Raw genomic sequence first — 19,062 nt, forward strand, 5'->3', positions numbered from 1 at the left:
GCCCCTACTCAGATTATTGCACCCAAAGGGATGTGATGAGGTGAAGCCGGCCCCCTCTCCCAGGGGAAGGAACAAAGGGTGAACTAATGGTGCTGGGGTCACTCAGCCACTCCTATGCCTCTTTACGTGCTCAGGACACACAGCTGCGGGGCTGACGAAGTCACACATGAAGTCTGGCTCCCCTTTTCTTCTCTGCGAGAAAGCTGGTGTGTCTCCTCTCTGGCTGCTCTGAGATGCTCCCATCAGGAACAGTCCTGCCGTCATCCTTTTAGTGCACAGTGCAGCCATCGAGGGACATTATGAGATGAGGTGGGCTGCTGTGACAGTCATGCCTTCTGCATCTCTTTATGTCTTATATCCCACCTGGAGCCATTCCTGCTGAAAAATCTCTACTACATATGTGAGAAGTTGGACAACTGGATGTGTATTTGCTTCAGCAAGCCCAAAGCCTATAAAAAGAGGTTAAAGGGACTCTCCCTTTCTCTGTCTCAGATGTGATTAGAAAGCACTGCCCTTAGAACTAGCACAGAGAAAAATGGGAAGGATTTTCCAAAGTCAAACCCAACTATTAAATTAGGAAGAATAGAGAATCACCTTTCTGTTATGGCCAGATCTACATCTTGTCTACAACCACACCTACTATGAAATGAAACAAGAGATGGATGGCTTTCCTTATTTCACATGAAGGCAAATGTAGTAAGATGAGCCGGGACTTGTTCGATATGAAACTTCACATTCCTTCTAATTAGAAGGTAAACTTTTATTTCCCAAGCTGCCACGAGGAGAAATATTTCCCAAAGACTCAGTAAGCCCTACAACAAAATGGAACTTTCTGTTTAAAATGAAAATCCCAGCAGCTCCGTCCCTTCTTGCAAAGCCTCTTCTTTCCTTCTTCCTTCCCTCCTTCTTTTCCACCACCTCTTCTAGAGAACCAGCTTCGACAGAGGTTCCCAAAGGACGGAGAGGACGAGGTGCCTAAAGCCCTCAGGCACATGGTGTGAACTGTGATATGGTCGTGTGCAGGGACAGGAGTTGGACTCGATGACCCTTGTGGGTCCCTTCCAACTCAGGACATTGTATGCAGGACCCCGGGAGCCTCCCGCGGGCTCTCCCGCCAGCCGGGGGTTCTCGGTCACGCCGGGCCGGGCGGCGGGGGGCGCCGTACCCGGCAGCGGGAGCGGCGGCGGGGCCGTCCCGGCGCCCATTGGCTCGGCGGCGGCCCGGGCTCGGCGCGGCTCCATAAAGGCGGCTCCGGTCAGCCCGTCCGTCCGTCTGTCCGCCCGCCGCCAGCCCGCCATGCCCCGGCCCGCCCTGCCCTGGCTGCTCGCCGCCTGCTGCCTCTGCGCCCTCCCGCGGGGCTCAGGTACGTCCCGCCCCCTGTGTGTGTGGTGCGGGGGGGGACGGGACACGAGCGAAACCTCCGAACTTTGCAAAGGGTCGTCTCCCATCGAGGAGCGCCGTCGGGGCTGGACTCCGCGGCAGCTCCGCACAGCCGTGTCCCCCTTCCCCCCGGCCTTGTCCCCGCAGGGTTCCCTCAGCCTTTCTCGCGCTCCAGGGACGGCGTGGACCTGCCCAAAAGCCAGGTACGTCCGTTGTCGCCTTCGTCCGTCCCTCTTTGCCTTCCCCGCCAGCCCGTCCGATGCGATGGAGGTGCTGGGGAGAGCCGGTCCAGCCCGGGCTGGCCGAGGGACTTGGGAAACGAGCCTCACTCGTGGCGGGGAATTGCGGTAGGAAATTGGCAACCGACTGGAAATACGTCCTGAAATCCCTGGGGTGGGTGGTCAAGAGAGTAGGGAGGCTGAAGCCCTGTGCTGCCCGGGGAGGTAGGTGGGACGGGTAGGGGCAGAGGTGTGATGTGCAGCTGGGTGCACAACAGGGTACCTGGGTCAGCAAAAGCCGGGTGGGCTAATAACCAGCCTGACCCCCTGAGCTAAAAGGCAGCTCTCAAGGTATGAAAGCCCCACTGTTAATGTCTAATCTTTACTTTTCAAAGCAATTGGCGCTGTGTTTCAGTCAGTGGATGGAACTATCTAATCAACCCCAGGTAAACTGACTTTGATAATCTGTTTGATATGCTGGGGCTCTCTTTCAGACGTACTAATTGCCTCATGTAACCCTCAGCATCAGTGGCTACAGGCAGCAGAGCCGCCTCCAGAGAGCCAGTGGCTCTGGAGAGCAGAGCAAGTTTGCTGGTGTGTGCGCTCTCCTCTCTGCAGAGGTAATTCAGACCTAGAGAAAGAAAAAAAATGCGCTTTTCTTCCCATCGCAGTGGTAGCGAGCACTGAAGCAAGAAGCGTAGGAGCTACAGGCAGGCTGCTGCCTGGTCCCCGCTCTGCAGTGGTGGGTGGATGGTGCTCAGAGGAGAGGGGAGTGAGAGGGAGGTTTCACAGCTCATTTCTGCTGTTGTGTCTCTGCCCCAGGGCTTGCAAACACTTCAGACTACTGAGTAACTTCGGAAGAGCAGCCCCACTGCATTTGATACTGAGCCCAGGTGTCATTTTCATTTTCAAAGGGGAGAGAAAAACCTTTGTAGGATCACCAGTTATCTGGAAATTTTCAGCATTTTGTGCTGGTGTGGGGGGTTTTTTTGTTTGTGGATTTTTGTTTTGTGGTTTTGTTTTATTTTGTGTTTTTTTAGGGGGGGTGTTGTTTTGTTTTTGTTGGTTAGTTGGTTGTTTTGTTGTTGTTGTTTGGTTGGTTGTTTTTTTGTTCGTTTTTTAAAGATCTTTCAGTTTTGTAAACCAAGACTGGTGGAAAATACTTCCCAGAGCTAGTTGTTCAGATGTCTTACATTTTACTTCCTTTGGAGCCGTGGATGTTTCTTGTCTAATGTGATTGCATGCGTCAGCAAATCTCTGTCCTGTGGCAGGGAGTATGCGACAGTGTATTTCAGCATATGGTTGAAGATTATGGTAGTGATGGACTGAAATGCTTGTAGATGAAATTGAATGTAGATTAAATATGCCAAAACCCAAACGTATTTGTAGAACACTTAGTACAGGAAAACGTATTTTAAATGTAAGCAGCTGCTTTAGGTCTCTTTAGAGCACAAGACTATATTGTAGTCATTAGTAGTACTGTGTGTATTCTGCTCATACAAAATCCTAGTTTTTCAACTCATAATAACTTCAGTAAGTCTTGCCTTGCTCTGAGTGGTTTTAGTGGAACCGTGTTCAATTTACCTTGTGCTCGGATCAAGATCAAGCCTGTTCTCTGTCAAACCATGTATAACACATAGTCTCAGTAAATGTATTGAAGTATTGTTTGGTATTGCAGATCTCCAGTACTGTTTTGGATCTTTGTTATTCCATATTCAACAGCATGCATACAAATGAGGTAAGGTGTAATTGCTTCTTTTACTTCAAAACCTCCCCTCCCTCCCTAAACTTAAAAAGCAATCTCTCCAGAACCAACTTCTTGACATTTTTCTCCAAACAATATGTAATCTAATATCATCATGGTTTAGGAAATCTAAGAGAGTATGCAAAACAATTTTTTTCTTCTCCTTAGTAGCTTGCATGTAATTCTTAACTCCATTAAATTATACATGAATTTGTTGTTTTTCACCAGTTTGGAGCTCAAGAACCAAAACATCCACTTACACCTGGGGTCAATGTCTTAACTTGACCCTCACTTTTGAATAATGCAGCGTTAAATATGCTAAAAATATATGCAACTTTGGGTCAAGAGCATACTTAATGCTAAACATGAAGGCATTATTAGTTGATTTACTGGTTTTAATACTCTACTTGAGCTTGGGTTTTTTTTGTATTTCTGAGTCAGGTCCAAAAGATTAAGTTGATTATAGCTCTTGCTCATTGGTGCAGTCATATTAGGACCTAGCTCAACGCCAGTTCTGACTTATATCACTTTTTAATTATCACCAGTTTATTAAGAGCCTTTCCCATAAAATTCACTCAGCCTCTGGGTATGTTAAAAATGTGGAGGTTTTGAGTCCTCTGTTTTTTCAAATAGTGAGTAGAGCCTTCAGGACAATAATAGAAAGCATTCTGACATGTATTTCAATACCTATTCTTGTTAGTGTCTTTAGCTTATTATAATTCCAAGCATACTTTCCAAAAGCAGCCATAAAATTCTACAATACAGAAGATGATTGTATAAAAATTCTAGTATTTCAGTCTTAAATGTTTAATGTATTGACTCTTATACTTCTACAGCTTAGCTAATAAGGGGACATCCAGAATCATCACGTAACTTTGAATGGAGCCCTATTCCTGGTTACTATTTTAGTTACTAACTTTTAAAAAAATTCACCCTCTGTTATGCATCCTTGAGCTTGGGAGCTGGATCTCATACAGAATCCTTTCAAGAAATGTGACTAATATCAGCTACACATCTATAATATTTCTTGGTGTGGTCTCATTAAGTGGTAGATCAAATCTTAATGTGAGATATGGAAAAAAGAGCTACGCAAGAAGTACAGATTTTTACCCAGCTGGTCAAATCTCTTACAACATGAAGTTGTACTTTCTCAGCCCACGAGGAATCTTGAGAAGACACTACACACATGAATCTTTGTGTAGTGCACCCAATGAAACACTTACAAAATCATACTGAGTTCAGCGGGACTTCACCTTGCTGCATGAACCCATATTTGTGTGGATTAAAAAAAAAATAATTCAGTCAGAGTTGTGGATTACATAGAGAAGGTAGGTGGTATTTCAAGAGAAGGAGTGATGCCTCAGCACTATGAAAGGCAAAGTCAGTGGCAGTTGTAGCATTAATGGGACTTGAACTCCATCTGGGGAACTTAAAATCTTTTGGGAGAGCTAACAGACTTTTGTTTTAATGTCTAATCTTTGGGTAAATCTTGCATATGGCACTTTCAAAGTTATCAAAAAGAGCTGAATATCTAAACCCAGCTACATTGCAACCACCTCCATGAGTCTGAAATTTCCACCCTAAAGTCAAGCCAACACACTGTTTAGAAGCTCAGTTTTTCACATAGTAAACTCTCATCTGCTATAAATTAGCTAGGATATTTGAGTCAGTCTGTACATGATTGGTATGTAATAATCATCTTGGAACAAAACTAGCATTCACAGTATCTTCTTGCAGTCTCTTCCTTTGCGTCCTTTAAAGTACCTTGACTAAGCAAGCGCTTTTTTCTTCCATAGAATTTCATAGCTCTGTAAGTTGATGTCAGTTGCTCTATGAATCATTGCCTTGAGGCTTGAACCAAGAACAGTTTCACAAGAGGAAATCCTCATCCTGAATCCTGATGCCCTCCTTCTTTCTTGTATATTTTGGTTTTTTAAAAAAATCTTTCTCTCCTGTTTCCCATCCACATACTTCTCCTGTGTTCTCCTCCCCTGCCTTCACATCCTTGCTCATTATATGTGCTGGTTTTTCAAGCCCACCCCAGGTAACTAAACCCTTTCACTGATGTGACTGTGGCTGTCACAGCCGGGATCGTGCAGCCAGGCAGCCATGCCGTAGGCAGGAGAGCTCCCAAATGAGATGTACCAGACTGCAGGTTCAGGGCTTTGAGTAGAAAAATGAGGAATTTTTCTGAAGAATAAAGGGTGCTTAAAACCAGCGATAATGTCTGGGTAAAAATCAAGGGCATTCTGAAAGGTGGAAAGCAGCTACATTTTAACAAGGTAAGAGCTATCGGTACAATTCAACAATTCTGCAGTTACAATTTCAAGAAGGCCAAGGGCTGGGTTCTGCAGTTGGGTCACAACAACCCCAGGCAGCGCTACAGGCTCAGGGAAGAGTGGCTGGAAAGCTGCTTGGAGGAAAAGGACCTGGGGGAGTTCATTGACAGCTGGCTGAACATGAGCCAGCAGTGTGCCCAGGTGGCCAAGAAGGCCAACAGCATCCTGGCTTGTATCAGGAATAGTGTGGCCAGCAGGACTAGGGAAGTTATCGACCGCCTGTATTCAGCACTGGTGAGGCCCCACCTTGAATCCTGTGTTCAGTTTTGGGCCCCTCACTGCAAGAAAGACATTAAGGTGCTCGAGAGAGAGCAGAGAAGGGCAACAAAGCTGGTGAGGGGTCTGGAGCACAAGTCTGATGAGGAGCGGCTGAGGGAACTGGGGCTGTTAAGCCTGGAGAAAAGGAGGCTGAGGGGAGACCTGATCGCTGTCTGCAACCACCTGAAAGGAGGTTGTAGCATGGAGGGGGTTGGTCTCTTCTCCCAAGTAGCAAGTGCTGGTATGAGAGGAAATGGCTTCAAGTTGCACCAGGGGAGGTTTAGATCGGGTATTAGGAGAAATTTCTTCCCGGAAAGTGTTGTCAGGCGTTGGAACAGGCTGCCCAGGGAAGTGGTGGAGTCACCATCCCTGGAGGTGTTAAAGACATGTAGATGAGGTTCTTAGGGACATGGTTTAGTGCCAGTGTTAGGTTAACGGTTGGACTCGATAATCTTGAGGGTCCCTTCCAGCCAAAATGAATCTATGATTCTAATTCAAGCCTGAGGAATGGAGCTGCTACATTCAGTCCAGGTGGAGCTCAGTTTCACCTCCCAGAGCAGAGCTGTGATTCACTGTACAGCGAGGGACACGTGTTGAGTGATGGTTATGAATGCAGTAACATTGGTTTAGGCAAGATTTAAAATCAATCTTTGAAAAGATCTGTTTGCTGCTGTTCTTGTGTCTGTCTGTGATATGTGTAACATTCTCTCCCTTCCCACATGGAGTGGAGTAACCTCATTAGTGATGGAGGGTTACTGTAACAAACCAAAGAAATGACAGCATCTTGATTAACTTACCCTGTCCACTTGCAGGAATCACAGATTGCTACTGCAAAGTTTACAAAGAAGGTATGTAAATGTGAAGTCAAACAAGTAGCAATGGACAGGGAAGTATCACCCTTTCCCTGTTTCTTTTGCTTCTTTTTTAAAGTCACCATGTTTTTTTCAATGGTTGGAAAGAGAGCTGTGCTGACCCTGCTTCTGCAAAGTAATCCACCGTGTGTAAAGCTTTCTTTTATATGTTTTCTAAAGCCTTTGAATCTTTAATTATGGTGATTTAGTATATTTACACTAGACAGAATGGCAGTTCTTGACAATGCCCTGTGGGTATTAATTTTAATCAGCATTCTAGATGAATGGGCATTGGGGACTATCAACATCTCGTTGTTCGCATGCTGCTGAAAAAGGCCTTGAATTATTGATATTCTGATGGAATGACATTGAAACTTGTCAACAGATCTATGGAACTGATTTAAAGTGTGTTGTTAATGCTTTGTGTTTTATTTTACAGGATAGACAGGGGACTCTGGGACGGCCTTTCTTCCTTTTCAGGGTATCTGAATCTTTTACTTTTTAAAGATTCTGAATCACAAACAATATTATATATCCACAGACAGGCAACTGTTTGCCTTTACAAATTCTTGCTGCACTTGTTTTGAGTAAAGGCCAAATATCTCTTGCTTGAAAGCTTAGGGAGTTATTTGCTTAAAAACTCTGGTTCAACTAAAAGACCACAAGATAATGAGATCTGGGGTAGTAATGTAATTAAACATTTTTTATTTGAAGAGGTGACTCTGCAAATGTTTTATCTTGAGCCAGATTCTCCAAAGACCAAAGTAGCACATGGCTTGTATCTTTGAGACTGCCAAGGTGCACTGATGCTAAATTCATCAGATAAAACATGTTCATGAGCTGAATGTCCACTTAGTCTGATAGGTCAGACAACTAAGGCATAGCACACTGCATAATGGGGTGAAAAGCCAAAGCAAAATTATGGACATCATCATTTCTTACATATTTTTTTTTCACTCACTGGCTTGCTGAACTATGGCATGGTCTAATGTGGAATATGCTGGTTTAGACACACTCTATGATTAACACCAAAGTAGTTTTTGGGAATATCTTCAACACATTAAAAAAAAAAAAGTTATAAAGTAGGTCATGGCAACTAACCAGAGTCCAAATTCAACTGTCGTTTACATTTTAGCTTACTTCAAGTGTGTCCAGCCAGGTACTTTCGGTGCTGGTATTTATCTGCTCTTTCTTAGGCATCTACTTAGTACCTCAATGAATTGGGACCAAGGCCCATAATGAGAGTAATTAAAGCCAGACTGTTTAGCTGTTTGGACAGAGGCTGAGTGAATGTTTCTCAGATTCAAAGGCGAACCGCACCCTCTATGGATCCCCTGGTATTTGATACGTTGTCCCTTCAAAAGAAATCTTACTGCAGCCTTCTTATGTACTCTGCCTGCAAGATGGGAGATGTATTTAGGTGTGCTTATAAATTTGGCATCTAATACTTCTGTACAACCATCTAATTATTATGTTTTTCAGCCTCGAAATGGAAGAACTATTGAAAATGGTGGTAAGTAGGCATCCAAAAGTGCCAAGAATTTGTTCTGTTTTTTCAATAATGATGATCCTCATAACAGAAGGAGTTACCGAGAAGTATTGCAAACGTAGTACAAACCTAAATACCGACGTGGATGTTTCATATGGTCACCGGGAGATGTCTGGGCAGAAATGCTTTTCTTCGGTCTGAAAGACTTGCTTCATACTTTTTTGATGAAAGGATTGTTTTCTTCCCTCTTTAAGGTTCAGTAAGGAGGAGCTTTCATCCTCTGCAAAATGATGGAGGTGGTACAGAAATGACAAAGTTTAAAAACAGAGGGTGTAAGTTGCACTTGGAACACAAAAGCTAGCCTGGTCCTTCACATGAACTCCTCTCTCCTCTGAGAGACCTTCAGTCACCTAATGTCATGTGAAAGCCCACTGAGACAGATCTCTGCATGCAGGTGGGAGTCAATCTTACACTAGAACTAGGGACCTCTCTTGGGGTAAACATTAAACAGGAAGAGCAGGGGTGGGGGATGTAAGGACGGAAGACAGAGAAGTCTAATAATATCACCTAGCACTTAGAGATCCATCTTTCAAAGTGTCTATTAAAGATCTTAGTGAGGTTCAATGGGAAATGGACAAGACAGTAAATGTACATGTGTCCCCTCCTTTTTCCAGTCTTTTACCTCAGAATAAAAGATCACCATTTTCTGTTTGCGATGTAAGAATTATTCCCAACTGTTCTCTGGAAGGGTTGTGTTTTATTTGACTTGTTTTGTTTTGGAACAGGCCAGGAAGATAGGTAAGGAAAACTGCAAAGAAAATACACAGAAAGAATACCTTTGTTGTACTTTGCTGTATATTCAGGATTAAACAATTTCAGGAAGAAAGGAACCAAAGACTTGGGAGAGTGGTGCAGGGCAGCATCACTGCTCTGGGAATACATTATTTGTCATGGATGAAAGAAGATAACGAACTATATGGGTCTTTGGTTTGAGCCAGTGCAGCTGTTCTTGTGTTGTTAAGTGTACATGTGCGTGGGAGATGTTTTGCATATAGGAACAGGTAGTGCTGTCCAGATTTGTTCAGAGTAACTGGAAGCATGAGCTGATAATCGCTGAGATAAGCCAAATGGGTATAAAGTCCCTATAGATTTTGGGCAAAACAGTTCAAAACCAATTACAATAACCTTGCATCAAAGCACCCTATGCAGAGTACTCCAGTGTTAGCAGCATTGCTGGGCTATTGACCAGTTCTTGTGAAAGTGCTGGTGTAGAAGCCGCTACTCTATAATCATGCCCTGGCTTTACATACAGCAGCAAATTTTATCCCCAGCTCAGCTCCCTGAGCCAGCCTGGCTAGACGATGCACTCCATGCCTCCATACCTCTAAAGGGAGGACAGTGGAGTTAGGACATGGTGGAGAGAGGAGAACTGTGTGAAGGAGGATTTGTGTTTGAGTATAAATAACAGATCTGAACCCTTATACAAACTTTCATTCATCTTAATCTTCTGGTGCTAGAATTTGAAGCTATTTCCTTCCTAACTTTTGAGAAGGATAAGATGTATAGAACTGAATACTAAGTCATATTATTTCAACATTTCAACATAAAATATGACACTGTGTTAATTTGTTTCAGAACACCATGGAATATGAAGTTCCTGGGTCGAATTACCAGCTTGATGACTTGGTTTACATATAGAAAAGAGACTCCCCATTGCACTGGTTGTCTATTATGTGACTCAGTTGTCTGGAATTTGCTGTTCCATGTAATAAATTTGCAATCATTAGTTCTTCTTGTTGTCCTTTTTTATTGAAGCAGGTACTAGATTTCATTGGGTTGTAATGTAGCATTGCCTGGTTCCAACTGTATCCAAAGGAAATCGATCATCTGAATATTGACAATTTTCAAATCCCATAGTACATTTTATATTAATAACATCGTTAATATGGTCATGAATTGTAAGCTTGCCATTTTGACAAGAAAATATTTCACCAGCATTTCAGAACATGCATTCCAAACAGTATGATAAGATATTAAAAACATCATGGACATGTTAACGATTTAATTCTTAGTTTGAATAACTAAGGCGTTGAGTGCGATAACTGATGACTCCAAAGCACTTAGAAAGAAGGGGAACAAGTACTGCTGTTACACACAGGCACCGTTTGATCAGTTGTATTTTTTCAGCCTCACCTCACTGGCTGTCATAAAGCACAAATGAGTCACTTATGAGAGAGATGGCCTGAGCATCTGCCCTTTTTCACTGAAATAATGCGTTTAAACCTGTGGTGCAGCCAATTGTGCTTGCACTGTATGGAGTGGGGTGATGTGTTTCAGGAGGTGGAGACATTTATGGGAGGGAACATGACCGGGACAGCTGACCCCAACTGACCAAAGGGATATTCCACACCACAAGACGTCATGCTCAGTATATAAAGCCGAGAGAAGAAGAAGGAATGGGGGGACATTTGGAATGAGGATGTTCATCTTCCCAGGTAACTGTCACGCGTGATGGAGTGTGGCTTTCCTGGAGATGGCTGAACACCTGCCTGCCCATGGGAAATGGTGAATGAATTCCCTATTTTGCCTTGCTTGCATGAGCGGCTTTTGCTTTACCTGTTAAACTGTTATTATCTCAAACCACAAGTTTTCTCACTTTTACCATTCCAGTTCTCTCCCCCATCCCACCAGGGGATAGTGAATGAGCAGCTGCACAGGGCTGAGCTGCTGGCTGGAGTTAAACCACAGCAATACTGTACCATAGGCAACTCATGCTGTTCTCTCACCATCAGCAGTGTCTTCCTCCACCTCCAACAGGTTTCAATTATAACATATACTTGGGCCTTAAAAGTGGTTAAATAAAACTGACAAATAGGTGGTAATTTGCAGGTAAGGAACTAGCTTAGGCTCCTCAGCTGTATTTCTGTAGTGACAGTGGCTCCTTTGTAGAGCACACAGGAGAGCTCATGTTCACTGCTCAGTGGAAGCCTTTGCTCCTTGGAGCAATGCAAACATCAGATTAATAATATTGAAATGTAAAGGTCATCACTGGCCTGAAACTCTTTCTGAACATCCCACTGCAAAACCCATAGCAGAAATTGAGGACCACAAACACAGGTGACAATAACAGAAAAATTTCTGCAAGAAAAAGAAGTGAAAGCCTGGTTCCCATTGTCAGGAAGAAAAGAGACAAATTGAGAGCAACATGACAAGGTATACAAAGTAATGAGTGTGTTTAGGAGAGTAAATCTGATGCTTATCTATCCTCTTGTAATAAAAAGGAGCAAAGAGGGAGACTCAATTACACTGAGAAGCAATACATTTAAGCCACAAAGGGGAATGCTTTTTCTAAGACTTAATCAACTCTCAAAAGTGGTTGCCATAGCTTAGATTGTGCAGTAAGAGACAGCTCTGCCAGTTCTTGGGAAGGCAGGCACAGTCAGGAGCACGTACCTCCATGATGCCTAACTTGCCTCAAAAATCACTTCAGGCTGGCCTAGAACCTCCTGTGTTAAAAGCCTGGCTTGCTCAAGCTGGGCTCAACAAGGCATTACTCGGCAGAGCACACAGTGAGGGACCTGGAAATGTGTTCGCCGGTGGGGGAGCGAGTGCTGCCCTGTCTCATGACCTGCTGCTCAACAGAGAGCCAGACCGCGAAGCTGGAGAGGAAAAATCTCTTGATGCTTTACTTCTCGGGCAGCCTCGCTCTATTCTCGGCTCCCACAGGGAAGAGCACACTTACTAAATCTCCAGGTGGTGGCAAGCTGTGAGGGACAGCAAGTGCTGGAGGACAGAGTCAGCGTTCAGAGTGGTCTTGGCAAAGATGCATCTGGAAAAAAATATGTATGGCTCACTGCGGATGAAAGGAAGGTATTATACACACTGAAGAATAATCAGCTGCAGCTTTGCAGCAAAGGGGATGGGTAACTGTAGACAGTCAAGTATCACGGTGTTGGGGAGAACACAAAAATACGATGTGGAATGAAGAAGAAGCTGTAGAGACTGACATGGAAGGTGTAGCACTGGAAGGTATAGCACTGCTGACTGTCGGGACTTCATGTACGGAGTAGCACTGGAGAAGAAAGGGAGGGACCAACAGGAGAGACCCCAGCAGAGAGTAAAGGCAGAGGTTAAGCAAAGTCAGTACCCTGAATGAAGTGAGGCTGGTTTGCAAGAGGGAAAGATAAAATGCTTCATTTTAAGCTTACCACTCCTGGCAGCAGCCACCATGCCCATAGATGGATACAGCCGGGAGGGGTAAGCTTAAAATGAAGACAGATTCACATTAAATCTGACAATCAGGGGAAAGAACACTGATTGATACGCAGAGTTACTTTTTCTTAGTCATAAAAATTCTCCAGGGGAAGTGACACCTCACTTGGGTTCCAAGTTACAAAAGTTCCAGCTTTGAAAAACTGCAGCAGCATTTTCTCTCTTCAGTGGTACATCGTGGTGCAACATTTATTCCTAACTATGTTTCATTTAATAGAAGATAAACACCATTTTTTTTTAGAATATTTACCATAATTCAGATAGAAGTTGCTCTGGCTGCTTCTGGAGAAGTGGAAGATTCAATCTTAGAGATTCCAGCACTTTACATACTTTTTACCTCATGTTACTAACACATGTGACAAGTAGCATCTGATGCCCAGAGCTTTATGTACCTGGAGCTGCAGGGCAGCCCTGGGAAGGACATTGTCTTCGCTTCTGGAATGATTGTGTAAAATGGGAGAAAACATCCTGGCCCGGAAAAAAGAAGCATATGGATCACAAAAAAAAAAAAAAGGAAAAGAGGAAAAGCCCATTCGTGACCTGCAAACTGGGACTGCACACAAACTGGAGTCCTTTGAAAATGCAGAGTGGATTCAGATGAATGGCAATGAGGACTGACCAATGCCAAGTGAGATAAATGCCATGTATGCATGGCATGAAATATCATCTAGGAACTAAAACGACATCAGCTGACTGCTTTTCTCATCTTCACAGTTTGGCAGGTAATGAAACAGAAGTAGGTGCAAAAATTGCAAATCTACCTGCTGGAGATTTAAAACCATTTGCTTAACATAGCCAGTTTGGCAGATAATATGCAGCTGCTTGACAGGCTGGCCAAAAGCTGCCAGCGTCCCGTTCCAGCTTTTTTAAGTGCACGTGAGGCGGCCGAATGAACTCCAGCGATAAGGTGGATATGCTTATTATTCTAAATACAGCAACAAACTGTTTATTTCTTTGCTGGGATATTAGAGTCAAACAGTGACTGCAGGATCTCTACTGGCAGCTGAGAGGGATGTTTATGTGGAGATCGCTCTGAAGACTTGTCTTACTCATCTGTTCCAGACAACTCACGCATTGCAATTGCCACCCTTCTACCTTATAAAACAGGGTAAAGGCATATGTTTGACAGGGCTGGCCTGCATAAACTGTCTTAATCTAAACATCTATCACTCTGATAGATTTCTGCACTGAACTAGAAGTGGCTGCCACATTTCCTCCTCTGGTAATCTCTCCTTCTACTTCACAGTGGAGAAACAAAAGTTTGACTGATCTCATAGCTGGTTGTGATTCACCACCTAAAATGTTGACATTTCTCTGGGACAAAGAACATTGTACACCAAATATCATCTATCTATTAGCCTTAAACTTGCTGAGAGATCAATAGAGAAAGTCTGAAGGACAACAGATAGAAAAGAAGGAAGGAAGTTTTGAATGGCTTTACCACAAAGCCTTTGCACCCAGGGGTTTCTATACAGCAGTTCAGATAACGCCTGCTGAATTACTGCATGGGGGTATGCATGCATATAAATACACCCTTCTGGAGTATAGCTTTCTAAACATTAACCAGGCAAAACCACCTAAATACGGGCTAGAACCTACACATGAACAGATTACAAAGCACTTGCAATCACGTGTGAGCCATCAGAAAAGTAACAAAATCCAGAGCCTCATTCAGTGTAGGACTGAGCTCATGTTCCCTCCCAAGACCTCAAAGTGGAAGGATGTGCCACAGCCACCCACCCTCCTGGGCAGCGTGGCCTCTCTGGGGACTAGACTGGAGTCTCTGCTATGTAAAAAAACACACAAAAAAAGCTTTTGATTATAACTTGGGAGTCTTATAGCACACCTTTTCCTTCATTACCATGGTTGTGTATAGTTTCACAGACTATGCATAATCTAAGATAACCCAAAGTCACTGTTTTGTGACTTGCAGTACAGCATGTACTTGACTCCCAACAGGACCAGGATGTTTAGCATTGCAATACTGGGACTGGTCAGCAGAGGGCAACGCTAAATATCAAATTTATGATGCTCAAAGCAGAGGCACGCTGGGCCCTACCCTGCTCTGCTGAGCAGTGGCTGCTGGTGCTTTGTGCTTGATCTGCTCCTGACTCCAGTAACAAATGAGTTCAGACTTTACACAGCCCTTGTACACACCTGGACAAAGCTCTCCGAGGCCATAACTTGGGATGTTTCCTCTCCTTACAAAGAAAGCGAAGGTGACAGAAGAAAGCAAGCTTGTAAACACACACAAATCTCAGTGCAGAGTGAACTGCAGGCACTGTGCACAACTGAGACATCCATAAGCAACATCAGTCCTCTAGGCAGGTAAAAAGAAGAGCTTTTCCAGGCATCATTTCATTTCCATGCTTCCATCTGCCCACAGCTTCATTGAATTGTGGAGTACCATGTACACACATTTTCTAACGTATGTTATTGAAAACATCCATTTTCCTTGAAAGAAAATCGCACCATACCACAATTGAGTTAGGAAAGCGATGCTACATGAAGATAAATGCGTTTTGCAGCACTGGTAACAAGAGAGGTGGCAGAGGAGATGCGTTGTGAAATTTTTCATTGTTTTGCTTTACAACGAAGACACGTACCAGCCTCGGCTGCCGGTGACTAGACCTAAGCTGAAATCTGTAGCGTGGGATATGAGAGAACTAGTCATGTGCAAACTACCATGCAACTAATGTCTTGTTTTACCAAAATAAATGAGCATACTTCCGTGATCAACAGGACTAGCAAAGTTATTTCTATCATATTTTTATTTCAAGAAGGATCACGTATATTGTACCTAATGAAAGATATTTTTAATTACCATTTCATTAGTATAATTTCATGCTGTGGCCTTTATTTCTGTCAGGGCATACACTGGAGCTCTTTCTTTTACAGAGCTACTTATTTCCATGTAACTGCTAGGAATCAGCTTGTGGTTTCAGGTCTCCATCATATTTGCCAAGAACTGTTCAGCAGATTCAGAAGTCAATAGATGAGGACAGATGGATTAGCAAGCAAATGGTGTGCTCCCTTAAACGTTGTTTTCTTAGCAGGAAGGCCAAAAAATGAAGGCAGTAAGGCAGCTGAGTAGGGAGTGTATAAAATGGCAAATTAGATGTCTGAACTCTAGTTCTGGCTCTCTTGCTATATAATAGTAACCCTACATTTCACTGAACCAATTAAGGGAGTGATCTCCGTACTTATAAAACTCTTTGTTGAACAGAGGCTTACCGGTGGGTATGAAGTAAAGCACAGGCACTACCGAAATGGCACCCTCCCACCTGACTCAGCTTCCCCCTTTGTGAAACAAGGGTATGGTCACTTAGCCTCAAAGTTTTGCTACGATACCTACCTTATTTCTGTTCAGAAATAGCTTCAAAATCCTCAAGAGTGCCTGTTAATCAACATGGACAAACCCCCGACCTTCCAAGGAAGCCAAATGTTGATGATCTGGATATTTGTCTGAATTTGTTCCCAATCACTATATCTAGAATAAATAATGATATTAATTCCTGTAACAGACAGAGTAATTCAGAGTTGACCTTCTAATCAAATGAGAGAATTTATCCTTACATTTAGATTACCCTCAAATAAAAGCAGTCATTACCTTAATGCATCATTATTCACCAGTGTAATTAGCCCTTCTTCAGTAAATGTTTAAGTACTCCTCACTGTACATTTTGTGAAACCACTTGTCAAAGCCCAGTTCTGCATTCATCCTGTTCAGACCAGTAACAAGTCTAATGAAAAAAAACTTTTCTTGTTCTATACCAAGGTTTCTGAGTATCTCTCATTTCTCTGCTGATGTGTTGTAAGGTAGCAGTGAAATGTCATAACTGTGTTTGTCTCTTCTTCAGCAGCAGATGTTTGATCTCTTGGTGGCCCTTGCCAGGGCTGGTATGAAGCTTAATGAGTTGCATTCACTTTTAACAAGTGCTGTGGCAGGAACGATATGTCTGGAAAATATCAGTGGTCCTCGTGAGTAATGGGACAGCAGGTACAAATACACTGCCAGAACGGATGGAAAGTGCCCTGACATTCATCTTGCTTGACAACCTTTATAGCATAAATGAAAGAACATCACCCAGTAATTCCTTCCACCAAGGGAATTATTCTTTGTTTTGCTTTATTCTATGATGAAATGCTACTTCACCAACAAATTTTACGTTCCCTTCCTGCTGACATCTACGCTGTTCTTTCCTTCACTGTCTGCGTTTCTATTTTTACAACATTTTCTTCTCAGTTGTCCCATTTAGTAGTTTCTTACCACGCCAGCACCATTTCCCCCAACAACTTCTGTCTCAGCCCTTCCTCCTCTGTTTGCTCTGACATGGAGTGTCCTGGTCTAGACAAAGGTGGCAAAGGATACGCTCTGTGGAGGAACATGCTGTGAAGCAGGTACCAGAGCAAGGTTCCTTTGAGAGGAACTGTAGATCATTAATGTAGTGAAAGGAAGTTAAAACCCCCTGGATGTGGAAGAGTAATTTTACTTTAAAAAAAAAAATCCCAAAAATTACTATTAAAATTTTTTTTGGATCTGTGGAGGAAGAGATGGATTACAGGAGGTAGAAGGAAGAGTAGACCCCTTCTTAAGGTTCTTAATAACTTGCATACTCATTTCTGCCATGGACCAGTACTGAATTTGCAATCTGTGTTAAAAAAGAAGACAGCGCTTCACCAGTTTCTGGATCTTTTGCCAGGATTTCAAAGGAAGGAAGACTAGGTCTATCTGAAGAGGGAGTGACCTTCAAAGAGAAACAGTTTAAAGACAGGAGGAGTCCTAATGCGCACATCATTGAATTTCTCAGAAGAATGCTTCACTTAGCAATATTAAGTGATGGTGAAGCATTCAGTTGTTTACAAGGATATTATTTTACTGGGATTTAATATTGCTGCCATTGTCTTCTCCTGGAAGACAGCCCCTTAAGCCCATCGGGAGTGCACAAGGGAAGCGCTCAGCCAGAAGCAGGCCATGATCCACATCTCAAACCAGTTTCACACCAGCGTGTCTCCATCAATCCAGATAGATTGAAACCTAAGTCATTGTGAGAATCAGGCCTGCGTGATAATATGTAGAAAGAAGCTCCCATACTGGTAAATACGAAGCACATTGAGACAAGCTTCCCGGGCCTACTGCTGGATGGCGTCCCAGTGGGCAGGGTATATGTTTAGGATACCCTGGACAGGTTGTTTCCCAGGTACGTTATCTGCTGTATTACAATGACCCTGATAGGAGAGATCAATAAGGGAAAAGTAAATCTGAAATAAGTAAGAATGTTAAAACTTGGGAAGTAGGAGGGACTGGAATATGTGACAGATGCTTAATGTTTTCCCAACAGATGCATGATGAGCTATGTTTGAGTTCCCTTACAGCAGTGGGCACCTTCCTTGGTGAATTTAGCTAGCAAAGTATGATTTAAGCCTCATCAAACAACAGCGTGATGTTTGAATGAATAGAGAAGCTCATAAAAAATTCTGTTTCCTAGTTCAAGCAGCAATCTTCACTGTTTTCTGGGTATGTCTGAAAGACTCAGCTATATCTGAGTTTCAAAAGAAAAACCTGGCGAAGTGCTGTGATGGCTTGACACAGTGCCTCACTGTTTCCTCCTTTGTGTCATTAATTCCAACTTAACCAGTGCCTTGGATTCAGTGCCTGCTACAAGGAGACAGACCCAAGTTTCTCCTCTGACATAGATGAAAACCAGCTATTTTCATGTTACTAACTTTCACATCTCTTGTGTTCTGCATTATGCAAGGTAGGCCTGTCAACTCTGCCTTTTATCTCTACGTGACATGATACCTAGAAGCGTACTTATGAGCTCAGATCACATCTGGACTAGACATTGGAGAGAAAAAAAAAAAAAAAAAAAGGAAAAATAACTTTATGGCAGTTCAGAGCCCTGGATTCAACAAGTGATATGCGGCAAGGAGCTAACATAGCTCCAGGGCAGGCTGTTAGCAACAGAAATTACTAATGCCTTGGGCTAACAGAAAGAACAGCAGCCAAACTGAACCTTAGGCAGCTTCATGAAAACCTTCTGGATCAGAGGCATGAGTAGAAAGGCACCTAAACTGTGGCGCTTTGGAAGAAGAGAGGTACACCCAAACCTGGTGATGTTTGAAAACATGCATACATCTTCCTTGGTTTGGAAGCTTTGGAGCTTGCACTCTGACACAGGGTGCAGCTAGCAAGTTTATGCCGTGAATGCTCTTTCTGGGTCTGCCACTTTGACAAATGCGTTTAAAATCTAACTCAGCCTAATGACCATGTCCTTCATTCACTGTTTTCAAGGAATATCAGAGCACAGAGAGAACACAGGGTCAATTTGCACATTTTGCGGATTCATTGTTCACTCATTTCTAAGAGCACAACTGACTCCTCTCCCCAGCTGCCAAGCTGTTACAGGCGTCTAAAAGTTAAAATGGTTACTAGCTGAGTTTAAGTGAACTTGTCTGTTTTACGGGTAGAATGATTAAGAAATCTCACCACAATGCTGCCGGCAAAAAT

The 19,062-nt window shown here is 43.2% G+C and overlaps 1 protein-coding gene across 1 annotated transcript; it reads left to right on the top strand.

Moving 5' to 3' along the window:
* The first annotated feature begins 1,296 nt into the window (after window positions 1-1,296).
* NMS (neuromedin S) lies at window positions 1,297-8,674 on the top strand. The gene is made up of 8 exons (XM_065626746.1): window positions 1,297-1,363; window positions 1,528-1,583; window positions 1,994-2,044; window positions 3,277-3,336; window positions 6,752-6,787; window positions 7,230-7,271; window positions 8,273-8,303; window positions 8,607-8,674. Exons 1-8 carry the CDS (start codon window positions 1,297-1,299, stop codon window positions 8,672-8,674), a joined length of 411 nt encoding a protein of 136 aa, XP_065482818.1.
* Window positions 8,675-19,062: the final 10,388 nt, after the last annotated feature.

The sequence above is a fragment of the Caloenas nicobarica genome, chromosome 1 (genome assembly GCF_036013445.1).
Source record: "Caloenas nicobarica isolate bCalNic1 chromosome 1, bCalNic1.hap1, whole genome shotgun sequence".
Lineage (NCBI taxonomy): Eukaryota > Metazoa > Chordata > Aves > Columbiformes > Columbidae > Caloenas > Caloenas nicobarica.